General features: G+C 44.5%; 1 protein-coding gene across 1 annotated transcript; it reads left to right on the forward strand.

Moving 5' to 3' along the window:
* LOC136628369 (cytochrome P450 2J2-like) lies at positions 1–23,126 on the forward strand. Its single transcript, XM_066604201.1, has 9 exons — positions 1–203; positions 2,404–2,566; positions 2,836–2,985; positions 5,676–5,836; positions 6,929–7,105; positions 14,185–14,326; positions 16,827–17,014; positions 19,479–19,620; positions 21,852–23,126. Exons 1-9 carry the CDS (start codon positions 33–35, stop codon positions 22,028–22,030), a joined length of 1,473 nt encoding a protein of 490 aa, XP_066460298.1. The 5' UTR covers positions 1–32; the 3' UTR covers positions 22,031–23,126.
* Positions 23,127–25,054: the final 1,928 nt, after the last annotated feature.

A 25,054-nucleotide genomic window follows, 5' to 3' on the forward strand; every position in this document is an offset into this window, starting at 1 on the left:
TGTCATATCCCCGTTGTCTCCATCTATAAACTATGTGGTTCGTTCAACAGCTTCTGTTAGGATTTTTATTCTTCTTCTTTTTTGGCAAGTACTTAAAAATGAGATGGAAGGCCAGAAGACTTCCTCCAGGACCTTCTCCATTTCCATTAATTGGGAATCTTTGGACCATGCGCTTCAATATGCATCCAGAAACATTCAGAAAGGTATTGTCATTATTACACATTTTTGTCAAAATGTATTCCATTTTACTCTACATGATAAACAAAGTGTTAAATTATATGTACAATTGTATGCAGAGCCTCACCCACATTATAGTGGACTTATGGTTTCTTATTAGTCTGATGCATCTGAATTTAAAGGGGACTTGTCACCTTGGAAATTCTGTACAATCTATGGGCGAGATGTTATAGAGTGTGAAGAGCTCAGCAGATTTATATATCACTTGTGGGGGAAAAAATTCTGTATAACTTATATTGTTCATTAAAATTCTTGATCCTTCTGGGCTTTAGTGGTTGGTTTTACTGACAAGCCTTGCATGTATACAAAGATAGCTGTCAATCACTGATAGGGCCGCCCACTGGACTCCTAAGCTAAGAATGAACAGGAATTTCAAGGAATAAATAAAAGTTACACTAAATCTTTCCCAATAAAACTATATATTAATCTGCTCAGGTCCTCCTGCTCTATAACATATGGCCCAAAGACTGTACAGCATTCCTAAGGTGACAAGTTCCCTGTAATTAGATAAAGTCATCAGTACTGTCTTCATGACTCTGCAGCTGCAGCCTTACTGACTTCATCTCTATTTTTATTTTTTTCATACTCATCTTCCTTCACAAAGATGAGCTCTTCCCAGGTCCAACTCCCAGGACTATCAATGTGCTAAGTGGTTGTCCCCACCACTCACTGTCAAAGTGTGACGGACTGTCAAACAAGTTTGACATCATTCGTTCACAGTGAACAGTGGAGACCACCCAGTGGACACACTGACAGTACTGGCAACTGAATCTAAGAAGAGCCCATCTGGGCGATAAGAAGCATGCATGAAAAATGTAGACAGAGTCAGTGAGGCTACAGCCAGCCCAGTTGACTTTGTCTCAACGTGTCCTCTTAAAAGGATTTTGTCAGAACCTGCAACTGTCGGGGCCGCCGTGCCCACACCACCAGTCCTGCCACCCGGGTTACAGGAGTGCGGCGTAGGGGAGCCCCGCTTCTAGTGATCTCCCCGGGCCACTGTAAAACTGGTCGCCGCCGGGTTGCTATGGAGGCAGCAGGTGCTTCTCTAATTCCTTGACTACCAAGCAGGCTTCCTTGGTAACTGTCTGTTCAGCAAGGCTGGGGGCGTGTCCCCAGCACCTCCTTGATGGGCCCTGCTGCTGTCAGGCTCCCCGCCCCAATCAGCTGCTGGGGCGAAGGCTCTGACAGCATTTAAAAGTGTGTGTTTTCCTTCCAGCCCTTGCCAGTGTTAGTTTGGTTCTCCAGCTGCACCCGCGTTTATTTGACTGCTCTTGTGACCCCGGCTTTCCTGACCTCTGCTTTTGGACCTTGACTACATTTTTGCCTTCCCCTCTGTACTGCGTACCCTCCTGTTGCCGACCCGGATTGTCTGACCACTCTACCGTTTGTTTGTCTTCAGTGTCTGTTTGTCTTCCCGTGTCCCGCTTCCCTAGTGAGGGTAGGGACCGCCGCCCAGTTGTCGCCCTGGGGGTTAGCCCAGGGGGGCAAGTAGGCAGGACAGGGGTTGCGGATATCTCAGGGACCCCCATATCCTGGACACTGTCCTGACAGACTTTTTGTGTTTAAAGGGGTTCTGTCTTTAAAAAAAAAACAATGCTTACCTACTCCTCCCCTGTCCGTTTGCTTACCGCATCTTTTACTCTCTGATCTTTTCCTGGCTCCTACAGTCCCCCGGCCACTTCACCTCCAGCTGGCTGATTCTTCTTCTTCTGGTGACAAAGCATTCATTCCTGGCATTCTCCTTCCTGCAGGTCAATGCATGCTATGTCACTAGCGACGTGATGTTCACTGCCTAGCAAAGAATGTTAAGCTATTGCCAAGACTGCACGTGTGCGCTGTCTTGCAACAATAGTATATGAACACTCGCGGCGAAACAGCACGCATGCACAGTCTTGGCAGTAGCTCGGCATTCCATGCTAGGCAGTGAAGGCTACATTACTAGTGAGGTATCCTACACTGATCTGCAGGAAGGAGACTGCTGAGAATGGGCACTCCAAAACAAGAGGAAGAGGATCCGGTGACGTGACACGGAACAACTGGAGGAGCCAGGAGAAGTTCGGGGAGGAGAAGATGTGGCAAGAAGACTGCCTGGGGAGGAATAGGTAAGTATTGATTTTTTTTTTCTAATGACAAAGCCCCTTTAATTGCTACTATTTGTTTCCACAGATTTCTAAACATTTTGGGAACATATACACTGTTTGGCTTGGCGAGACACCTCTCATAGTGCTACACGGATACAAGGCTGTGAAGAATGCAATTGTTTCTCACTCAGAAGAGATGTCTGGACGCCCAGCTTCCAACTTCATGAAAGACGTTTTACATGGAAGAGGTAGGATCCCTTGTCACATGTCAAGGGATAATAAGTGATGATAAGAAAGTTAGAGGTATCAACATCAACTCTGTATAAGAGATACAAGTGGTGACTAATTTAAAGAGATCAAAACAGTGGAAAGTAATGTCATTTTATGGTAAAAAGTATCAAGAATTGGATCATTGATTACTTTAGGGGAGCAGCATTTAAAATGCTTCTCTGACTTTGAAAACCAAACTTTACAACTGTGAACCAATGACGTTTTTTCATTCTCTCACATTTTTTAGGAATTGTAGTGTCAAATGGACACAGCTGGAGACAGCAAAGGCGTTTTGGTTTGATGACTTTAAGGAACCTTGGGTTAGGAAAACGTGGAGTGGAGTCACGAATACAGGAAGAAGCTCTGAGTCTTGTAGAGAACTTAGAAGCCAAGAACGGTACGTTAACTTTTTAACATTAATTTCTTCAACATGTCATAAGACAAAGAAGCTTTGACTAAAGTATACTTCACTCCTCAGGGAGGCACAAAGCATATTTGTTAGTGATGCAATAAGTAAAAGCTTGATGGTCACAGAGTCTATATAAGGCAGAGATCTTGACAATTTACAAAAATAGAGAACTTGGCAGTTGCAGTCTCTCAATGCGGGCACAAAGCTAACTGGTTGTAGGAGATAATAAAAAGTCTCTTTGCATGGAACACAGCTTAACCACTTTAGGACCAGCGACTTCTCATTTTTTGTTTTGGTTTTTTCATCGCCGCCTTCCAAGAACCATAACTTTTTAATTTATCCAATGATATAACCGTTTCCGGGCTTGTTTTGTGTAGGACAGGTTGTAAATTTTAATGGCATTATTGAATGCACCATGTGATATACAGAAAAACTTTAACATTTTTAACTGGGGAGAAAGAGAAAAAATGCAATTATGCAATTTTTGGTGAGTTTAGTTTTTACAGCGTTCACAATGCAGGAAAAATGACATCTGAATTATTTTTTTAGTTCAAAATGTATTTTTATTAGAGACTTAATACAAAGTACACAGTATAACAAACTCAGTTCACAGATATACATCACTGTAATATTTTGTAAACTATAGAAAGGGGATCCGTATCTAGTACACCGTACGCTAATAAATCCGTTTCCTAAAAGTCCCACACTATATTGCGTTTTTAGCCACTAAAACAACTGCTTTTGGAACTTGGCAAAATAAATACTATTCGTTCATCACTTATACATTTTATAAACTTTAACTATTCTACCTCCCGAGGACAAACCTTGGTGGGCATAGAACTCCCCCTAGGCCTCTAGAATTGGGAGACAAAATAGTGAAGGGTGAAGGGAGAGAAAACAAAAATGAGACTCAACCTAGAGTCAAGAAAAGATAGAGACGAAAGAAAATGGAGAGTTGAAAAGAAAAAAACATAGAGAAAGAAAGTGCCTCAGTCCCACGCCAGCCCAAGACACCCTGAACCTCTTATTGATTAGGCAAGACCCCATTCACCAGCCATCATTTGAACTCTGCAGATTTGCGAAACGGCAGCCAAGTCTCCCATGTGGCCTGAAACACCGAGTATTTAACATCATTCCTAGCCCACAGCACCTCCAAATGGCCTATTTCATCCAGAGCTGTCCCCCAAGTCAATCTTGATGGGGGAGCCTGGGATCTCCAGAGCCGATGAATCACTACTCCCATAGATAGGAGGAAAAATCGGAGCACATTTCTCTTAACAGCACCCACAGGCCCCGGCAAGATTGACAACAAGGTGATCTCCTGGGTGAATACCAGGGAGCCCACATTCAGAGTACAGTAGAACCTCAACTAACACCATTAATCCGTCTGAAAGCAATGGACTTTAGTAGAAATCAATGTTAGTTGAGGACATTATTTCCATAGGAATTCATGTAAATCGAAATAATTGGTTCCAGACGTTCCAAAAAACACACCAAACCCCATTTAATAGAGAATAACTCTGGTCTTTAATACCAAAAACAATAACAATACTGAATGGATATAAAACACAACTGTAAAGAATACATTAACATTTAACAGGTTTTTGGACATTTAGCATACAGTGCTTTGACATAGTACATTCATGACAATACCAAATATGTGGAATGTTTTAATTGTTTAGTTTTTTATGGAAAAATGGGCTTTTTTGAATTTCTTATATTTTTTAACTGTTAAACTTTACTAAATGTTTTTTACATTTTTTTTAGTCCCCACAGAGGACTTGAACTTGTGATCATTTGCTATATACTTCAGTGTTGGCTCATCAATCTGCGGAGGGTACCGATGGGGCATGGGAAGGGGTTCTCCTTTCTGCTGACTGTTTACATACATGGTCAACTTTGACCACGGCATCTAGACTGTTAACTTCTGTGATCAGACCAAAACCTGAGACAGGCGGTTATCAATAGCTGTCAAAAACGGACTCAGCTCCTGAGCCTGCTCTATGTACACTTCAGGACCACAGGACGTTTACATGTGTTCTGTGGTCTTGAAGTGGCTTAAGGAGGTTATCCAGGCTTTAAATATTAGTAGCCTATCATCAGGATAGGCCATCAGTATCTGAATGGTGGGGATTTGCCATCTGGGATCCCTGTCGATCAGATCATTGAAGGGACTGTGTCATTCATGCGACCACTACAGCCTCTTCAATTTCTACATCTGAGTATGATCCAGTGAGTACTCAGAACACCATATTTTCACATAGTGGTCGTTCTGCGTACTGCAGCCTTTTCCTATTCACTTCAATTAGACAGCGACTACTACTCTTGCCTGTTCAACCATGTTGATTGTGGGCTTGTGAGAGAAAAAGTCCTTTCAATAAGCATTTCTGGATAAGTGGGGCAGTTCCAGACTGCTAACTGGAAGTCTGCACTATGAGCTAGTTGAACCATGTCAGAGCTGTCAAGTAGATCAAAGTTGTTGGACATAACTTTTTACCCTTTGTCTGTCTGCTGTCCATGTGAGTATGATCTCACAATTCAGGAGCTCCCCAATTTGACGCTTGTCTAATTGTCATACCAAATGTGAAGTTAAATTAAAGAACATAAGTTGTCCAGAATATACATTTGTAAAGGATGTTGCTAAACATAGAAGTTCAAAGTCTTTCTTTTGCATGTAGGTAAACCCATTGATGCATCAAACTTCATTATTCATTCCGTTGCAAACGTTATTTCTGCTGTCGTGTTTGGACATCGTTTCTCCATTGATGATCCAACTTTCCAAAAATTGGTAGCAATAAATCAAATCCTCATCGATAGCTTGGGCTCTAAGTGGGCAAGAGTAAGTAAATGTACCCATCTGTAATTATTAATGTTCCTTAAGTGATTACACAGCAATCTGAACCACAAGTGAGAAACGTTACATCAACATATAGAGTGATAGTCAACCCAACTATCAAAGCGCCATTCAGCCCCAGGGGGTCAATATTTGATTTTTTTACATAGCTGTAGTTGGTGATTTCTCCCTGTACTTAATTTAGATAAAAAGTTTTCGCAAAATGAAAAAAATCTAAAATGGATCTTCCGAGATGTATTTGGTAAAAAAAACATATGAAAGGAACACATACCATAACTACAGATATGCAAAAAAAAACTACATAGATAGATGCATGAACATGAATATAGATACAACACATTTCACAACTTTTGGAACGTGGAAACATAAGACAGTGGCCCCATTAAAAAAGAGAAAACTGAGAAGTTCTACTGTTCCTTATGTTGGGCAGACCACCATATGAATTTGTCTTCTCAAGGAGCCGCACATTTAAAGAGTTTTCTTGGTTATTTGGACTGATGATTTTTCCTCAAGATAGTCATCAATAGTTGATCACCCAGCGTCTACCGCTGTACGAGTGCCAATGCTATGCAAAGGATAGAGTGGAAGCAAATAGCTCTGACCACTCTGTAGTGGCCGGAGTTTGCAATTGCAAACACAGCCCAAATTAAGGTTAATGAGAGCTGCGCCTGCAATTACCAGCACCGCCCACTGCACAGTTGCTGGAGCTGTTTGCTTTCTCTCCATACACTGTATTTTGGTGCTGACAGCAGGCACCTGAACAGCTAATTGACCAGTCCCCCCTATGCGAACTCCAGCTGAACAACTATTAATGATGACCTATCCTGAGGATAGGTCATCAACAGAAATATCTGGAAAACCCCTTTACAAATATGGGGGCCAACACTTAAGTATTACTGATATACAGGCATTGCATCCCAACTCTGTCTATAGCCTTAGCATGGCATTAGACTCTCCTAAATTGTGTTACAGACATTATAACAGAAAAGAAACAAATTAAAGGGTCAAAACATGATGTTGCATTGTAGTTGTAGTCTCATCCTCCTCTATCTGTCATATCACTGTTTTGTTTAACAGCTTTACGATGCATTTCCTTGGCTGATGAAGCGCTTACCAGGTCCCCATCAGGATACATTTAAAACTCAAGACCTTATGTATGATTTTGTGAGGAGTGAAATCAGAATTCACCAACAAAATGAATCCCCAGAGGAGCCGGACGATATCATCTACCACTACTTGGCACAGATTGCAAAGGTATTGTCAGAACCGGCAACTCTCGGGGCCGCCGTGCCCGCACCACCGGTCCGGCCACCCGGGGTACAGGAGCGCGGCGCAGAGGTACCCCGGTTCTTGTGATCTCCCCGGGCCGCTGTAAGACTGGTCGCCGCCGGGTTGCTAGGGAGGCAGCTGGTGCTTCTAGTGTCCTGACTACCAGGCTGGCTTCCCTAGTAACTGTCTGTGCAGCTAGACTGGGGGCGTGTCCCCAGCACCGCCCTGATTAGCCCTGCTGCTGTCAGGCTCCCCGCCCCAATCAGCTTCTGGGGCGGGAGCGCTGACAGCATTTAAATAGGTGTGTTTTCCTCTCAGGCCTCGCCAGTGTTAGTTTGGTTCTCCAGCTGCACCCGCGTTTATCCTGACTGCTCTTGTGACCTCGGCTTTTCTGACACCTGCTTTTGGACTTGACTACGTTTTTGCCTGACCCCTCCGTACTGCGTACCCTCTTGTTGCCTACCCGGATTGTCTGACCATTCTACCGTTGCTTGTCTCAGTGTCTGTTTGTCTCCCGTGTCCCGCTTCCCTAGTGAGGGTAGGGACCGTCGCCCAGTTGTCGCCCTGGGGGTTAGCCCAGGGGGGCAAGTAGGCAGGGACAGGGGTTGCGGGATATCTCAGGGACCCCCATATCCCGGACACTGTCCTGACAGTAACACTGGCCGAACTAAGGTCAGACCCTTGCATCCGCCCGGCAACTTTGAGCCCCTCGATGGAGGCCGTGGCGGCTGTAGCGAACCAGGTCCAGGTCCTTACGACCCTTGCCCAGGACCTAACAGCCCGCTTGCAGCCACGGGAACAAGTGGCAGCTGCAGGTCCCATGCAGCCCTCGTCCGCTCCAGGAACGATGTCAGAACCTCGAGCCACGCTTCCGGATTGCTTCTCCGGAGAGAGAGATCAGTTTTTTGCATTTAGAGAGAGCTGCAAGCTCTACTTTGATCTCCGCCCCCACTCCTCTGGTACTGAATACCAGAAAGTGGGAATCGTAATTACCCGCCTGAGGGGAGAGCCCCAGAATTGGGCTTTCTCGCTACCAGCTGGCTCTCCAGCCCGACTATCCCTTGACGCCTTTTTTTTCGCCCTGGGTCAAATTTATGACGAACCCGACCGGGCGGGCTACGCAGTCTCCAAACTTCTGGCCCTGCGCCAGGGTTGTAAGATGGCGGAGGACTACTGTTCCCAATTCCGTCAACATTGTACGGAATCCCGGTGGAACGATGCCGCCCTAAAAGACTTATTTTTGACCGGTCTGTCTGAGGGTCTCAAGGACCTACTTGTGGCCCACCCAGAGCCTAAAACCCTGGAGCAAGCCATGTCGCTGGCTATTCGAGCCGACCGACGTTTGAGGGCCAGACACGCCGCTCGGACCACCCCACTCCCCACGTCTACTTCTTCGACTGACCCGACCGTTTACCCTCCCACCACCGAGGCCATGGAGCTGGGAGCCGTGAACCCCGAGCAACGACGGGAACACCGCCTGAAGAAGAACCTCTGCTTCTACTGTGGGGAGCCGGGTCACCGCATTGCTACCTGCGCTAAGAAGCCACGGCAGGAAGAACTCCCGCTCCTAGGCAGTTATCGGGGGGACTGTCTAGGAGCCAAGGTACTCCCTGTGTTGTCCAAAATGTTAGTGCCTTGCACCCTAGAATTTCATGCTTTCCACCGTACTGGGCAAGCCTTTGTTGATTCGGGGGCTGCGGCTAATTTCGTTAACTTTAATTTCGTTGCTCAACTGTCCGGGGTTTTGTTACGTTTAGAAACTCCGATTCTGGTTTCAGGAGTGGACTCCACTCCTTTGCAAGCAGGGGTGGTTAATCTGGTAACCCCTGAAGTAAGGTTTACTATAGGAGCCTTACACGTGGAAACCTGCACCTTTCTAGTGATGAGAGATTTGTCTGTGGACGTCGTCCTAGGCCTCCCCTGGCTCCGGGAGCACAACCCGGTAGTAAATTGGGACACGTTGGAACTGGTAAAGTGGGGTCCCCGCTGTGCCAACCACCTTTGTGCGGTGAAGGTGGGAATCTCCACCTGCGAGGGGAGCCCCCTACCAGAATACCTCTCCGAGTTTTCTGACGTGTTCTCCAAACAATTATCTGAAGCTCTGCCCCCTCATAGGGAATGGGACTGTAAAATAGACTTGATTCCTGGGGCCAAACTTCCTAAGGGCCGCATTTATAACGTTACGGTTCCAGAGAGAGAATCCATGAGGGACTACATCCAGGACAGCCTGGCCAAGGGGCACATCCGGCCCTCAGAATCCCCGGTGGGTGCCGGGTTTTTCTTCGTTGAGAAGAAGGATGGGGGTCTCCGGCCCTGTATTGACTATAGAGAGCTAAATAAAATCACAGTCCGAAACCAGTATGCTCTTCCACTCATTCCTGACCTCCTCAACCAGGTCGCTGGTGCCCGATGGTTTTCTAAACTTGATCTCAGGGGAGCATACAACCTCATCCGCATTCGGGAGGGGGATGAGTGGAAAACCGCCTTCAATACGCCCCTCGGGCATTTTGAATACCTAGTTATGCCTTTTGGATTGTGTAACGCCCCCGCCATTTTTCAGGGGTACATGAACTCAGTGTTTCAGGATATCATGGGGGTGTTCGTGGTTGTATATCTAGACGACATTTTGATTTTTTCCTCCGACTTGCCGAGTCACCATACTCACGTTCAGACTGTGCTAGCTCGACTCAGACATAACAAGCTGTTTGCTAAACTCGAGAAATGTGTTTTCGGGGTACAAAAGATATCATTTTTGGGGTATATCATCACGCCATGCGACTTCCAGATGGATCCTGAAAAGGTGAAGGCCATCACGGAGTGGGCTCAGCCAGGGTCGTTGAAAGCCCTTCAACGCTTCCTCGGCTTCGCCAACTACTATCGCAAATTCATTAAAGACTTCTCCGTGGTGGCTAAACCTCTAACGGACCTCACCAGAAAGGGGGCAGATGTGAGGACCTGGTCTTCTGAGGCTCTGAGGGCCTTCAATACCCTAAAGGCGGCGTTCTCGTCTGCACCTGTCCTAGTACAACCGGATCTGTCCAGTCCTTTTGTGGTGGAGGTAGATGCCTCTGAGTTTGGTGTGGGAGCGGTACTGTCCCAAGGTCCCTCCACTCTCACCAACCTTAGACCGTGTGCCTATTTTTCTAGGAAGTTTTCGTCCACCGAACGGAACTATGATATAGGCAACCGGGAATTGCTGGCGATTAAGTGGGCTTTCGAAGAGTGGAGGCATTTTTTGGAAGGAGCCCATCACCAGATTACGGTACTCACTGACCATAAAAACCTCACTTATCTAGATTCCGCTAAGAGGTTAAATGCTCGGCAAGCCCGCTGGGCCTTGTTTTTCTCTCGGTTCAATTTTGTTGTTACCTATAGACCCGGTTCTAAGAATGTCAAGGCTGATGCCCTGTCTAGGAGTTTTGGTTCTCCGGAACCTTCCGAGCCGGAGCCTGAGAGCATTCTCTCCCCCGGGGTGGTCCTCGCTGCTGTCTCCTCCGACCTTTCACCTCTCATTCACGCCGCTCAACAATCTGCTCCTGAAGCCCTTCCGGAAGGCAAATTATTTGTCCCGTTGTCACTGAGATTGAAAGTGTTAGAGGAGACACATGCTTCAGTCCTAGCTGGACACCCCGGTATCAGGGGTACTCTGGAGTTAGCGGCCAGACTCTATTGGTGGCCGCACATGGCCAAGGATGTACGGGTATTTGTGTCCGCGTGCCCGGTTTGCGCAAGGGGGAAGAACCTCAGGAGACGTCCTGAGGGGCCTCTTCTGCCCTTGCCCATTCCGTCCAGGCCATGGTCCCATTTGTCCATGGATTTTATTACTGATCTGCCATCCTCGCTGGGGAATACGGTCATTTGGGTAATAGTTGACCGTTTCTCCAAAATGTCTCATTTTGTTCCACTTGGCAAGTTGCCTAACGCCAAACTTTTGTCTGAGATGTTCATCAAGGAGATTGTTCGGTTACATGGCATCCCCGAGGATATTGTGTCTGATAGAGGGGTTCAGTTTGTCGCTCGCTTCTGGCGAGCCTTCTGTAAAAATCTAAACGTTAATTTGTCCTTTTCCTCCGCTTTCCATCCCGAGAGTAACGGACAAACGGAACGGATGAACCAAGAACTTATCCAGTATCTGCGACTGTTTGTCTCTGATAACCAGCATCAGTGGGCCAACTACTTACCTCTCGCCGAATTTGCTATTAACAACCATGGTAACTCGTCGACCCAACTGTCACCTTTTTTTTGTAACTATGGGTTCCATCCCCGGTTCTCGCTTTCTACTCCTTTGGTCTCGAACAATCCGGCCGCCGACATATCCGCCGAAGAACTGTGCACAGTTTGGGCCCAGGTTCGTAAGAACCTTCAGGGTTCCCAAGAGAAACTGCGTAAATACGCAAATAAAAGACGTACTATCTCTGCACCTTTTGTGGTCGGGGAGCAGGTTTTATTATCATCTAAGAATCTGAGACTTAAGGTTCCCTCCCTGAAACTTGCTCCTCGGTTCATTGGCCCATTTACGGTTTCTCAGGTTATCAACCCGGTGTCATATAAGTTGGCACTTCCTGACCCCTGGAAGGTCCACAAGGTTTTTCACAAGAACTTGCTTAAGAAGTATGTGACTCCAGTTCTCCCCACCCAGAACCCGCCTCCTCCCTCTCTGGTACAGGGGGAACTGGAGTATGAAGTAGAAAGGCTTGTGGATGCCCGACGGGTTAGAGGTGGGCTGCAGTACCTGGTCCACTGGAGAGGATTTGGCCCTGAGGATAGGACGTGGGTCCCTGCCAGGGACGTTCATGCGCCACGCCTAGTCCAGGCATTCCACAGGGCTTTCCCGCTTAAGCCCGCACCTGGCCATGGGGGTCCGGTGTACCCCCGTAGAAGGGGGGGTACTGTCAGAACCGGCAACTCTCGGGGCCGCCGTGCCCGCACCACCGGTCCGGCCACCCGGGGTACAGGAGCGCGGCGCAGAGGTACCCCGGTTCTTGTGATCTCCCCGGGCCGCTGTAAGACTGGTCGCCGCCGGGTTGCTAGGGAGGCAGCTGGTGCTTCTAGTGTCCTGACTACCAGGCTGGCTTCCCTAGTAACTGTCTGTGCAGCTAGACTGGGGGCGTGTCCCCAGCACCGCCCTGATTAGCCCTGCTGCTGTCAGGCTCCCCGCCCCAATCAGCTTCTGGGGCGGGAGCGCTGACAGCATTTAAATAGGTGTGTTTTCCTCTCAGGCCTCGCCAGTGTTAGTTTGGTTCTCCAGCTGCACCCGCGTTTATCCTGACTGCTCTTGTGACCTCGGCTTTTCTGACACCTGCTTTTGGACTTGACTACGTTTTTGCCTGACCCCTCCGTACTGCGTACCCTCTTGTTGCCTACCCGGATTGTCTGACCATTCTACCGTTGCTTGTCTCAGTGTCTGTTTGTCTCCCGTGTCCCGCTTCCCTAGTGAGGGTAGGGACCGTCGCCCAGTTGTCGCCCTGGGGGTTAGCCCAGGGGGGCAAGTAGGCAGGGACAGGGGTTGCGGGATATCTCAGGGACCCCCATATCCCGGACACTGTCCTGACAGGTATGATCAAAATGTTGCAATAACAGAAGTCATAATTAAGGGAGTTATCCCGGATCAGAAAAAAGTATCTGCTTTTTGGGCAGAAGCATTACCATGTGTGCATGACCTACCGTATGTCTGGTATTGCAGTTCTGCCTTCTTAACTTTAAAGGAGTTGTCTAGTTTAGTAAACCCATTTTCATGCACCCATTAAGAGTTAATGGAGAGGAGGATCCTGTGTTCAACATCCTCATATTGTGGCAGAGTAGAGAGCGGTTACAAGAGCATGTCCCTGGATTTGGAGGAACTGTCTTACCTTGCTTTCGGAGTTGCCAACCGTCCAGAAATTCCATGACAATGTGTAACAAAAGGGCACTTTTTTCCCAGTGTTTGTGAAATAAAACAATGGATACGTCTGGTTTTTTTTTTTTGAGGCTGGTGGAACTTGAGCAGATTTTTATGACTGCAATTTTCGAGATTTTACAGTTCATAGTAAATGGCGGTAATGAGATCATATCAGTATCTAATGTATAGATACTAGAGATGAGCGAGCACGCTCGGATAAGGCAGTTACTCGAGCGAGCATTGCTCTTTTCGAGTAACTGCTTACTGGTCTGAGCAGGCTCAGGGGGGGGCGGCGGGGGGTAGCGGGAGGAAAGAAAGAGATCTCTCTCACTCCCCCCCCCCCCCCCCCGCCACTCCCTCGAGCCTGCTCGGACGAGAATGCAGTTACTTGAGAAGAGCGATGCTCGTTCGAGTAACTGCCTTATCCGAGCGTGCTTGCTCATCTCTAATAGATACCTATCACTTAGAACCTTTATAATTCATTACGGTTTTGTGATGTCTCTGTAAGAAATGTTGCTTCTCTGTCATATTTGGAAAAGTTGTCCAGAAAAAAAGAAAAATCCAGGTTCGTAACCCTGCATGCATTTCATAGCTAACCGACTGACTGGAATGGGCACTGTGTAATGCTTTTTTTTGTCCTGTTGTGACACTGTAGGGGAACTGAACCCTTCCTTAGTTCCAGACTTACCCACAGGCTACAGCTGATCCTGGGGGTGCCAGCAGGAGGACACTTTGTGATCTGCTTATCGTCATGGAACCCTTCTCCTCAGGATAGGTCATCAATAGTTGATTGGCTGGGGTCCATCGCTTGGGGCCCTGACCAGTCAGCTGATTATGCGCCCGATGACAGTGCCGCAATTACACAGGAGTCAGAGTGGAGGCATCGGAAGTCTTTGATTTGATGACTTTGTATGTTCTTCCCCTTTACATGGGTTTCCTCGTCACTTCAAACACATACTGAAAAGATTATTTTGATCGAAAGCTCCACTGGGGACAGTGAATGGTGATGTGTGTACAGAGCTGAAAAATATGTTGGCGCTATATAGAATTAAATATATATAATACTTACATGTGGCGCTCCACATATGCAGTATTGTGACACAGAACAACATTATTGTCTTACTCGTAATATATGTACCACAAGTGAAATAGTGGACATTACATGTAATGTACGCTTTACTTCCAGACCAGGGGCGATCCTGACTCTACGTTTGATATGGAAAATCTGCTTCAAGTAGTGATCGATCTTTTCACTGCAGGAACTGAAACTACGGCCACCACTTTACAGTGGGCCATTTTGCTGATGCTGGCTTATCCTGATATACAAGGTAGGTAAATATTCGAGCTCAGTAGCATTGAAGTAGATTTGATTCCCTATACTAATACTAACAGAAATTGCTAACCAATAAAAAAAATGATAATACAATAAAAAATGTTCTGGAAATGTTTAAAGGACCCGTCAAAGTGTAATAAGGGCCATTTCACACTTGCGTTTCTGCTTTCCGTCTAGCGGAACCATCGGGTTACAGCAAAACAGAAAGAAAACGTTTTAGTTTTCCTGCCATAGAAATGCACTTTACATTGTAGTCAATGGGAGGTGGAAAAGAACGGAAAGGAACCCATTTTCGCTCATTTTCCTCTGGGGTCAGGTTTTATTTCTGAGCATGTGCAGAGGGCAGCAGACAATGAAGACCGAGAACAAAAGGAAGCTGTTAAAATGCCGAAAAATAGAAATAAAACAAATGAAGGAAGTCCTACTTTATGGTTTTTAACTCTTTCCAATCCACTGTCTGGCGTCTAAAGACATTATGATTTAAGGCTGTACAGCTCCAATGTTGGAAGATATCCGTCGGGGTTCTCTTACTGTATATTGCCAGCCTCTGTGATGTCGGAACCTATCTAACATCTCACCTCCTGCAGTACTGGCTTTAGCCAGCAGATAGCGCTGTTTTATAACTGCAGAATAAGAGTAAGCCCCCTAGGAAAACCAGGATACAAATTGGATTAGAAAGGGTTAAAGGATCCTTTTGATGGATCTGCTAAGAAGAATAGAAAGAATGGTTTCTGTTAAGTTTCTTTTCTTTTGATTTGTACATTTCCACTTTTTGTAAAGCAGGATCTGCCAAAAAGTGCCACTGTGAACTCAGCCTAATAGGTCTTGAGCGTAAATTGGTAAATTGGCTTCTGCCCACTGTTTTTTTTGCCTTTCTCTGGATCAACAAGGGAAGGAGGGGGGGGGGGGGAGACAGGCTGGACTGGATGGACATTTGTTTTTTTCAGCCTTGCAAACTATGTTACCATATTAAGTCTCCAAAGTCAGTTACTGAAGGGTCATGGTAATCACTGGCATTTTATATATATCTGGAGCAAGGTATAACTAATGTTGAACCCATTAACAGTGCCCATCCTAAGAAGAGATCTGCAGCATGGGAGAAGGGGGTGGGGGGAGCTGAAAGTGAATCAAATTTGCCCTAAACCTACGCATTATAGGTAAAATTGTGATTTTTCATTTTCATGGTGAACAACCACTGTCCAGCACTTGACAGGTCAAAATGCATTAAAACTCTAAATACATTCTTTGAGGGGTGTAGTCTTCAAAGTGGTGTCTTTGGAGTTGTTTTGTTTTGCTACCTCAAGGCCTCTGCCACACAAAAAAAATTAAATCTCACCTACACTTTGCTTTATTTTCTGTGAAGCACCTGAAAGTTTAAGAAGCTTCAAAATGCCATTTTCAATACTTTGAGGGATGCAATATTTTTAAATGGGGTGATTTATGGGGGAAATCTAATGTATGGGCCACTTCAAAACTGAATAGTTCCCCAAAAAATTGATTTTGGAAATACTCTTCAAAATTTTTAAAAAATTGCCACCAAGCTTGGAAGTCTTCTAATGACCTGAAAGCAATAAGGACATTTAATAATGATGCCAACACAGTTGACATATGCTAAGTGTTATTTATTAACTATTTTGTGTGGCATGACTTGGCCTTACAAGCAGAACATTTAAAATGTTGAAAAATGCAAGTATTTTAATAATTATTAAAATATATTAACCCAACTTAACCCTAACAAAATACAATGGGACATATTTACTCAGACCGATCGCTTACCCCTTTCCAATCCCCTGTCTGACATCTTAAGACAATACTGATTGAAGGCTGTACAGCTCCGATGTCGGAAGACGTCCAGCAGGGTACTATTACTGTAGATTATTGGCCGCTCTGTTTTCAGGGGCCTCTTCGCCATGTTACATACCGCAGTACTGACTCTAGCCAGCAGGTGGCGCCATTGTATAATGGCAGAAAGAGAAATCCCCCTAGGTAACCCTGAATCCAAAATTGGATTGAAAAGGGTTAATACATGTGTGTCATCTGTCGGCACCTCCGTGCACCAGATAAAAAACCTTCACTAGCTAGGAGCTAGAGTAGGTTTCTAGTATACTTTACGCCAGTTTGTGGTGTACATTATAGTAAAAGTGATGGACGTGCACAGCCATAACCATGAGGTCAAGTCTTGCTCAGTTTTTGAAAAAGTGGCAGGTGCAGCATACATGGCATTTGATGCGGATTCGTTGCAGAAAAATTCTAAGACGTGAAGGAGATGTATAAATTCTCATTCCCTTCCCTATGTACTGTAAATGCTGTAGAAATTCAGTGTGAAGGCGGCAAACATTCAGCAACTAATGGCGCTGCTGTAAATCTGCAGCATTTCTGACCCATGTGAACATGTCCTCACTGTAAATCAAATAAACCATTCATGACAAGTGCTTTAAATGCAGTTTAATTTGTCGCTGCACTAGACCCTAACATGATGCATGTTCTGACAACAGAAAAGATACATAAAGAGTTGGATGAGGTTCTTCAGGACTCTTCAGCAACTACATATGAAGACAGGAAGAGGCTTCCTTATACCAATGCAGTGATTCATGAAATTCAACGGTTTGGGAATATTGCGTCTGTCGGAGCCCTAAGAAGCAACATAAAGGACATTACACTTGATGGTTATCCTATAGAAAAAGTAAGTACCCCTGGTATGCTGTCTGTGAGCTGTAAAGAACTACAGGAAAATGTATGATGGCTGCATAGTAGTTTAGACACAGTTCACATTAGTGTTTTTGCCGGTATGTTGAGGTTACCAATAATTTTACATCATGATTAGCAGTTTGCAATGGTGCATTTACACTGCAAAGCTGATCGCTTAAAATATGGCTTTTGAGCAATCATTTAGCATAAACTACTAATTAGTACTAATGCCTATTAGTACCAATTAGCAGCATGTGAGACACCTGCAGATGTATTCAGGGAACACACTACCTGCTGTTCCCTGATTACATTCCCGTTGTTTTGCTGCGGGGCTGACAGCTGAGAGAATGCAATCAGCTGTAATCAGCGCTCCCCGGGCAGAAAATAGCGTGCAGTTCTGCTTACCAGCTGTTCTGCCGAACAATGGTTTTCAAGCAGAACTGAAAACCGCTGTTCGACAGAAAACTGAAAGATGGGCACATTTACTTCCAACGATTATCGCTCAAAAGATGGCTTTTTGAGCAATAATCGTTGTGTCTAAATGGGCCATAACACTAATTTTGCCCTCAGTTACACCAGAAGAATACCTGACAGACCCATTATAAGTCATCAGCAATCATCAGTAGCCGTTTGGAAACACATCGGCTTATGCATCATGGCTACATTATAAATATAATGAAAACAAAGATCTGGTACCGTGTTAGCCAGTAGAGCAAAATGTGATTGTTCTCAGCAAGAGAAACGACGTAATCTTGTAGATATGATACCTTGTAATGGCTAACAAAAATACATGATGTAATAATAGCAAAAAGGATCCTGCGCAAGGATGACACGCAAATTCGTGAAGCGTTCCATATTTTTGCTATTATTACATCATGTATTTTTGTTAGCCATTAAAAGGTATCATATCTACAAGATTACGTCGTTTCTCTTGCTGAGAACAATCACATTTTACATTATAAATGACTTGTCTAATGTGAGCCGAGCATTATGCAGACAACTGGCTGGGTACAGAATCAAAATGTGTCCTTATGGCAGGGGTGCCAGACCCATTTTCACCGAGGGCCACATCAGCCTGAGGGTGCAGGCAGACAAGCGCATAAACGGCGCGTTTTTGCGACCAAACGTATATACGTGACCATCTGAGGCAATGGTTTCGAATGTATTCGTTCACATGGGCGATTTTACGGCGCGTAAAAACGGCAATTCGAAAAAAAACGGAACATATGCGACCGAAATACGCGCCAACGCATATTCGATCGCCGAAAAGACCGTTTGCAAAGTAGGAACAAACGAAAATACGCTTTCTAGCTCTGGTCGTGATCGGTGAAAAACGATCGCTCGGGCGATTATACGTTGCGCTTGTGCGAACGTAAATACGCCTACGCTCGTCTGCCCGTACCCTTATGGTGGCCTTCAAAGGGCCAATTGTAATTGTAAGGCTGGCTGAACACGGCAGAGCCGGATTCCCCATGTGGGTTCCGGCTCTGACCACGGCTGGTGACCCCATGTTACTGCTTTTGTTGTACTGCGGATGGCCTTCGGTTATACACAATACAGATATATATTTTTTAATGTTTGTTTTTCCCGCATCAACACAAGACAATGATGGGGGTACCTGCGGTCTATCCACAAATGTCAATTGCTGATGGGCTGCGGGTCGGACGGCTTCCGTTAACTTCAGTGGAAGCCATTTGTGTGTAGTCTGCAGCAAAATAGAGCATGCTGCAATTTTTCCTCGCTCGCGGAAATTGTAATTAGTTGCTGCGAGTGTGAAGGAAAAAGCAAGTTTACATAGACTGCTTTGAAAGGTATTTGCTGCGGATCCTACATGCGGACGTCAACTGCGGATTCCGCAGCGGAAATTGGTTTGTGTGCAGGCGGCCTAAGACTGTATAGTAATGTGAGAGTCCAGCAGTCTCAGACTGCACTGCTGCTGCCAGATCGGAGCTGCAGGCGGGGGGGGGGGGGAATGTAATTCCTGTTAGGTTGGATGCACAGCCGGCGGCCACATAAAATGAGACAGCAACCTGGGTTTGCCCTCATCTTTGACAGGTGTGCCTTACAGCTACAGTTCATGGAGTATATAGGTTTTAGAATCTGTCCATGTAGCCGAAACATGATTATTAGAGATGAGCGAGCACGCTCGGATACAGCAGTTACTCGAGCGAGCATCGCTGATCTCGAGTAACTGCTTACTGGTCCGAGCGTGGGGGGCGGCGGGGTTGAACGGCGGGCGGAGGGGGTTAGCGGGGGGGAGAGTGAGAGAGATGAGGCAGCAAGCTGGATTCGGCCTACAGGCCTTGTGTTTGACCTGTGTGCCTTTCAGCTACAGTTCATGGAATGTACAGGCTTGAGGATCTGTTCATGTAGCTGAGACATGATTATTATTAGGCAGATTATACATAAACGTGTAGATATATGTAACCATTATTTTCTGGCTATATTCCTCATTTTAGGACACCATTATTTTACCCAATCTGGACTCCGTTCTGCGTGACCCTCAGTACTGGGAAACTCCAGAGAAGTTCAACCCCAAACATTTCTTAGACAAAAATGGAAACTTTAAGTCAAATGAGGCTTTTATACCATTTTCTGCAGGTGAGTTTATAATGGTCTCACACATTGCAGTGCTGGGAGCAGAACGGCTTTCATAACTAACAGGTTATCTGAATTACCTTTGAATAGTCTTCACAGCATCTGGTTGACGCTAAACCCGACTACAAATCCAGTATAACAGGGTGTTGTTGCAATTTTCATTTTAAATTGTTTTTCCTAAAAATGGTTTGTTGGCATTTTATCTGTAGTAGCAAAAGCAGAGACTCAGCTCACCAGTCTCTAGGTGCGGGGGCCACAGCCATATTCCCCCCAGCCAAACCCATGAATCCAAAGAGTAATGACCAGCGCACTTATATCCAGTAAAAGCCTTCTTTATTATTACATTAGGACATACAAACAGTAACACTAACCAGTAATGGTGACATTACTTTATGATAACACTACGTGTGCCGGTGCCCTTCAGGACATGACAGTATTGACATCATCAGCACTAACCCTGCCTTCTAAGATGTTACAGCCCAAGCCATCATCACCTGCTAAGGAGCCTTATAGGGAATGCGTCATGCCAGTGGTATAGGCCACCCTGCTCTTGGGTACAGCCACCACAGCTGTCTACCATTTGGCCCATTTTAAGATATCACTACCCATTTGGAGGCTTTAAAATTGACACTTTAGACAAGGTCCCTGATATTGGCCCTTGGGATGTTACTACATACACGTCCCACCAGCACATGTCCTCGACAAACCCTACTGACATCATCAGTGGTGATATCACCAAGTCAGTCCCATTAGCCCCATTAATACCAAGCTAAGCCTCATCATTCACTATGAAGCTCTGAAGAGCTGCAACAGATCCATTGTCATCACAGTAAGGACCAATGGAGGCATGCGGTAGGGGCTGGCAGGCAAGTTATAAAGGCCAAATATCTTAGATTTTTTTTATATTTTGGGAAATTTTTAAGGATTTCTGATTGAAAAACAAAAAAAATACTAGTATTTTTTTTGGTTGTCTAACAATGTGCGATTGTTCTCAGTGAGAGAAACCAAGTAATCTTGTAGATATGATACCTTTCCCCGATAAAAAGCCCCCCAAGAGGACATTTACTGCACATGATTGGGGGGCTTTATATCAGGGTAACAGGACAAAAACTGAGAGCCAGGATTAGAGCTCATCGCCACTCAATTAGAGAGGGAAAGACTGACTTACCTGTGACAAAACAGTTTTGTGGTCATGGACACAGCATAGAGCAGATGAAAGTTATCATACTGAAGGGCAATTTCAAGTCGCAGCATCACAGAAGAATTTGGGACTACAAATTTATGGTCATGTTTGATACCCTGAAGAATGGAATGAACCACAGTCCGGGATTTTTGCATAAGTGGAAAAGATGAAAGGTCTGAAGGAGGTCAAGAGGGATGTCCTCCTTCGAATCATAATTTTATTTTATTTTTTGCTTTAAAACGTTATAAAAATGTAGAACTTGACTTGTAATAATGTTGCCATCCACTAGGTGGGGCTGCATCTCCTTCCATGTGCAGGTTGCAGGGGAGATAGGACACATCATAAAACTGTCCTGAGCTCAGTGGACTGATTTACGATGTATGTCTCAGCTCTGTTTGTATGTTGTTTTGAGTGCAAAACAGTCTCAAATTTCTATGTGTGAACATTTATTTAGATCAAGAGGAATGTGTTCTCCTCCCCTCTGCATCTGTATGCTAGAATTATGTGCCATCCAAACTAGTTTCATTCATTAGCCTGATGAAGGGGGGGAGATATCCTCGAAAGCTGGCTGTAACATCATGTATTTTTGTTAGCCATTAAAAGCTATCCTATCTACAAGATTGCTTGGTTTCTCTCACTGAGAACAATCACACATTGCTCTACTGACTACACGGTACCAAACCTTTTTTTCGTTTTGTCTAACAAGGACACTTTTTAAAAATGAAGCCAGCGTAGCGTTAACTTTGGGTCATGTATTTACATAAAAATCAGCTTAGTTGCTATGACTGAGGCTCTATCTACACAACCTATTCTGTGTAAATGCTGGAAACATTTCTGGCATGGGGGTCAGCAATATATCAAAAAGACACTCTCATTATACAGTCAGGTCCATAGAAGTCTTTGGGCATGTTTAGTGTATATACCTGAAGCACTGCCCAGCTTACATATCGTAAGTGTGCTACAAAAGCAGACTGAATAGAGCGTTACCAACTTTTAAATTTTTTTTAAATACATCCTGGATAACTCTTAATACTTTTACATTATTTCACAGGCCACAGAGTTTGTCTGGGGGAGCAACTAGCCCGATTTGAATTGGTCATTTTCTTTATCACTCTAATGCGGAAATTCAGCTTCCAGCTGCCAGAAGGAGTGACAGAAGTTAATACAAAGCATGTGACAAAGTTGACGTTACAGCCTCCTCCCTATAAAGTCTGCATAATTCAAAGATGATCTCTGCTGTCCTAGATCTGCAGATGGAAAAACTGGACGGCCAGCAATACCCCAATTTTATGAATGTTCACATTAGGGATACTGTAGAGGACAAATACTGAAAGTACAAAACTAAGTTCATGAAATAAGGCACTGGTTAAAGGCGTATTCTCATCTCAGACAAGTATGGAATATCCTCGCTATATGCCATAAATGTGTGGGATCCACAACGATCTTGAGAATGAATGGCCCCTTACCCTGTCCCACTTTACATGGGGGAACCACCATTTTTAAGATAGATGCAGGTCCCACCTATCAGACATTTATGGCATATCCTGGTAGTTATCGGCTGAGGATGCTGTTTTGCTATTAGTGATACCCCGACACGATTGCAGTTAAGATATCTGGAATTTTGTTGCAGTTTTTTTATTTAAGTATATGTTTGAAAAGGGGTACAAACAAAATTGTGAATTGAGTCTAAAGGTGGATGTAAATTTCATTCTTTTTCAAGGTTGCTGTAACAAAACTGCAGAGTTTTTACTAAAATGTACACTGTAGAATAAGTCGGTCAAATATCTTCTGTATTTGTGGTTTAATAACATTACAACTCAAATTTAACTGATATTAATCTTAGGCCTTTTACGGTTCAAGTCCCCTTTAAGGACTAAAAAACAAAAAACCCTTTTTGTGCACTTTCATGTTTTTATAAGAAAATAAAAAAAAAAACAACACATATTTGGTACCATCGAATCTGTACCGACCTCTACAATAAATTCAACACATTATTTATCCTGCATGGCAAAAACGGTATAAAAGGAAAAAAAAAAAAAGACTCATTCACTTCACCTCCTTCACTTGCTGTTCTGTCACTAGAGACCCATATCACTTGACCAGAGGCAGTAGACCGGAAACTATAAAGAATGGAGACCCCTTAGGGGCCAGCACTTTCAAGTGATTTTTCAGCACAAAAATATATTATTGGGAAAATAAAGCAATTTGCACATTTCCTAGTTATCATAGTGGAAATCACATAAACACAAAGTTGTTTGAAAAATCAATCAGTGACCAATTTAAGATAGCGCTAAATGTATTGTATACCTGTAAATTGTTAAATAAATTGTTGCAAAGTCAAAATAGTGTTTGTGCTTTGGTTCAGTAAGGGTGCTTTCACATCAGTGTTGGGGATTCCACTTTCCTGCACCGCTTGTGGAACAGTAAAGGAGAATCCCTGTGGCTGAAAGGCTCTGCCTCTGGATGGGACCGAGAAACGCCGGGCCGAGCCCATCGACTGTAACAGGGTCCGCCTGCTTTCCGCCCCTTTGGTATCTTCAGCCGCATCTCTGATGGAACTGGCGGCTGGCGGTTCTGACGCAGATGTGAAGCCACCCATATGTTTACCTGAAGGTTTATATACTGACTAGCTGATATACCTGGCTTCGCCCAGGTTAATTTGGTACTGGTGTTTATCTGGTGTTCACACGGAAAATCTTATGAAGTCGTGGTTACGTTAGAGATACCGGGAAAAAAATATGTTCACCATTTTGCATAGTTCTCTGCGTTACCCAGGAAACACCATGTGGAGGTAAGCATGCGACATTTCCTTTATATAAGAGGACATTGGGAAGTGAGAGAATTTGATTCCGTACGTAAAATTTGGACGCTAGTTCTTTTGCAATTAGAATTGAATAATCGAGTCGGGACCCATTAACTTTTCCTATTTATGACAATGCTCGTGCCAAATTTCAAGTTTCTATGACACCGGGAAGTGAATTAGATTATGTACGTAAAATTTGGACGCTAATTCTTTTGCGCATAGAATTGAATAATCGATTTCCTATTTATGACATAATCAATGCTCGTGCCAAATTTCAAGTTTCTATGACATCGGGAAGTAAGAGACTTAGATTTGGTACGTAAAATGTGGACGCTAGTTCTTTTGCGCTTGAATTGAATAATCGAGATGGGACCCATCAACTTTTCCTATTTATGACATAATCAATGCTCGTGCCAAATTTCCCGTCTCTATGACACCGGGAAGCGAGAGAATTAGATTCCGTACGTAAAATTTGGACGCTAATTCTTTTGCGCTTAGAATTGAATAATCGAGTTGGGACACATTAGCTTTTCCTATTTATGACACAATCAATGGCCGTGCCAAATCTCAAGTTTCTATGACATCGGGAAGTGAAGAATTGGATATTGTACGTAAAATGTGGACGCTAATTCTTTTGCGCTTAGAATTAAACAATCGAGGTGGGACCCATTAACTTTTCCTATTTATGACATAATCAATGCCCGTTCCAAATTTCACGTTTCTATGACACCAGAAAATGAGAGAATTACATTCCATACGTAAAATTTGGACGCTAATTCTTTTGCACTTAGAATTGAATAATCGAGTTGGGACCCATTAGCTTTTCCTATTTATGACATAATCAATGCCTGTGCCAAATTTCAAGTTTCTATGACACCGGGAAGTGAGAGAATTAGATTCTGTATGTAAAATTTGGACGCTAGTTCTTTTGCGCTAGCATTGAATAATCAAGTTGGGACCCAATTACTTTTCCTTTTTTGGACATAATCTATGCTCGCGCCAAATTTCATGTTTCTACGACATCGGGAAGTTGGAGAATTAGTGGCGAGTCAGTGAGTCAGTCAGTCAGTGAGTCTTTATATATATAGATTGAATGAACATCAGATATTGATGCATCCTTCTATGGTTTAAAATTAAAAGGGGGAAAAAAAAGTTGTCCTTACTTTTTCACATGACCATCTGTCGTGGTCCCAGTCAGTCCTTGGTGTGCTGTAGATGTTTATTACATGTGTGTATATTGTGTATATGTGCTGAGTGGGCAGGCTCTTTTTGTTATGGAACTACTGTAGAGGCTGCCCGCTGTGATCAATCACCTGCCTCCCGCTGTTGTTCCCGCAGCACTCTTATAACATGTACCCTCTCACCCAGACTGACGCATAAAGACAGCAGCATATCTCCTTCCCTTCAAACTATTTTGATACTGAATTCACTCATTTTAGCGATTGAATAGG

Source organism: Eleutherodactylus coqui, chromosome 5 (assembly GCF_035609145.1).
Source record: "Eleutherodactylus coqui strain aEleCoq1 chromosome 5, aEleCoq1.hap1, whole genome shotgun sequence".
Classification (NCBI taxonomy): Eukaryota; Metazoa; Chordata; class Amphibia; order Anura; family Eleutherodactylidae; genus Eleutherodactylus; species Eleutherodactylus coqui.

Coding starts and splice junctions, on each gene's coding strand:
- LOC136628369 (XM_066604201.1), top strand. CDS start 33: ATGTGGTTCGTTCAACAGCTTCTGTTAGGATTTTTATTCTTCTTCTTT. Junction 204..2,403: donor ATCCAGAAACATTCAGAAAG/GTATTGTCATTA, acceptor TTGTTTCCACAG/ATTTCTAAACATTTTGGGAA. Junction 19,621..21,851: donor TTTTATACCATTTTCTGCAG/GTGAGTTTATAA, acceptor ATTATTTCACAG/GCCACAGAGTTTGTCTGGGG.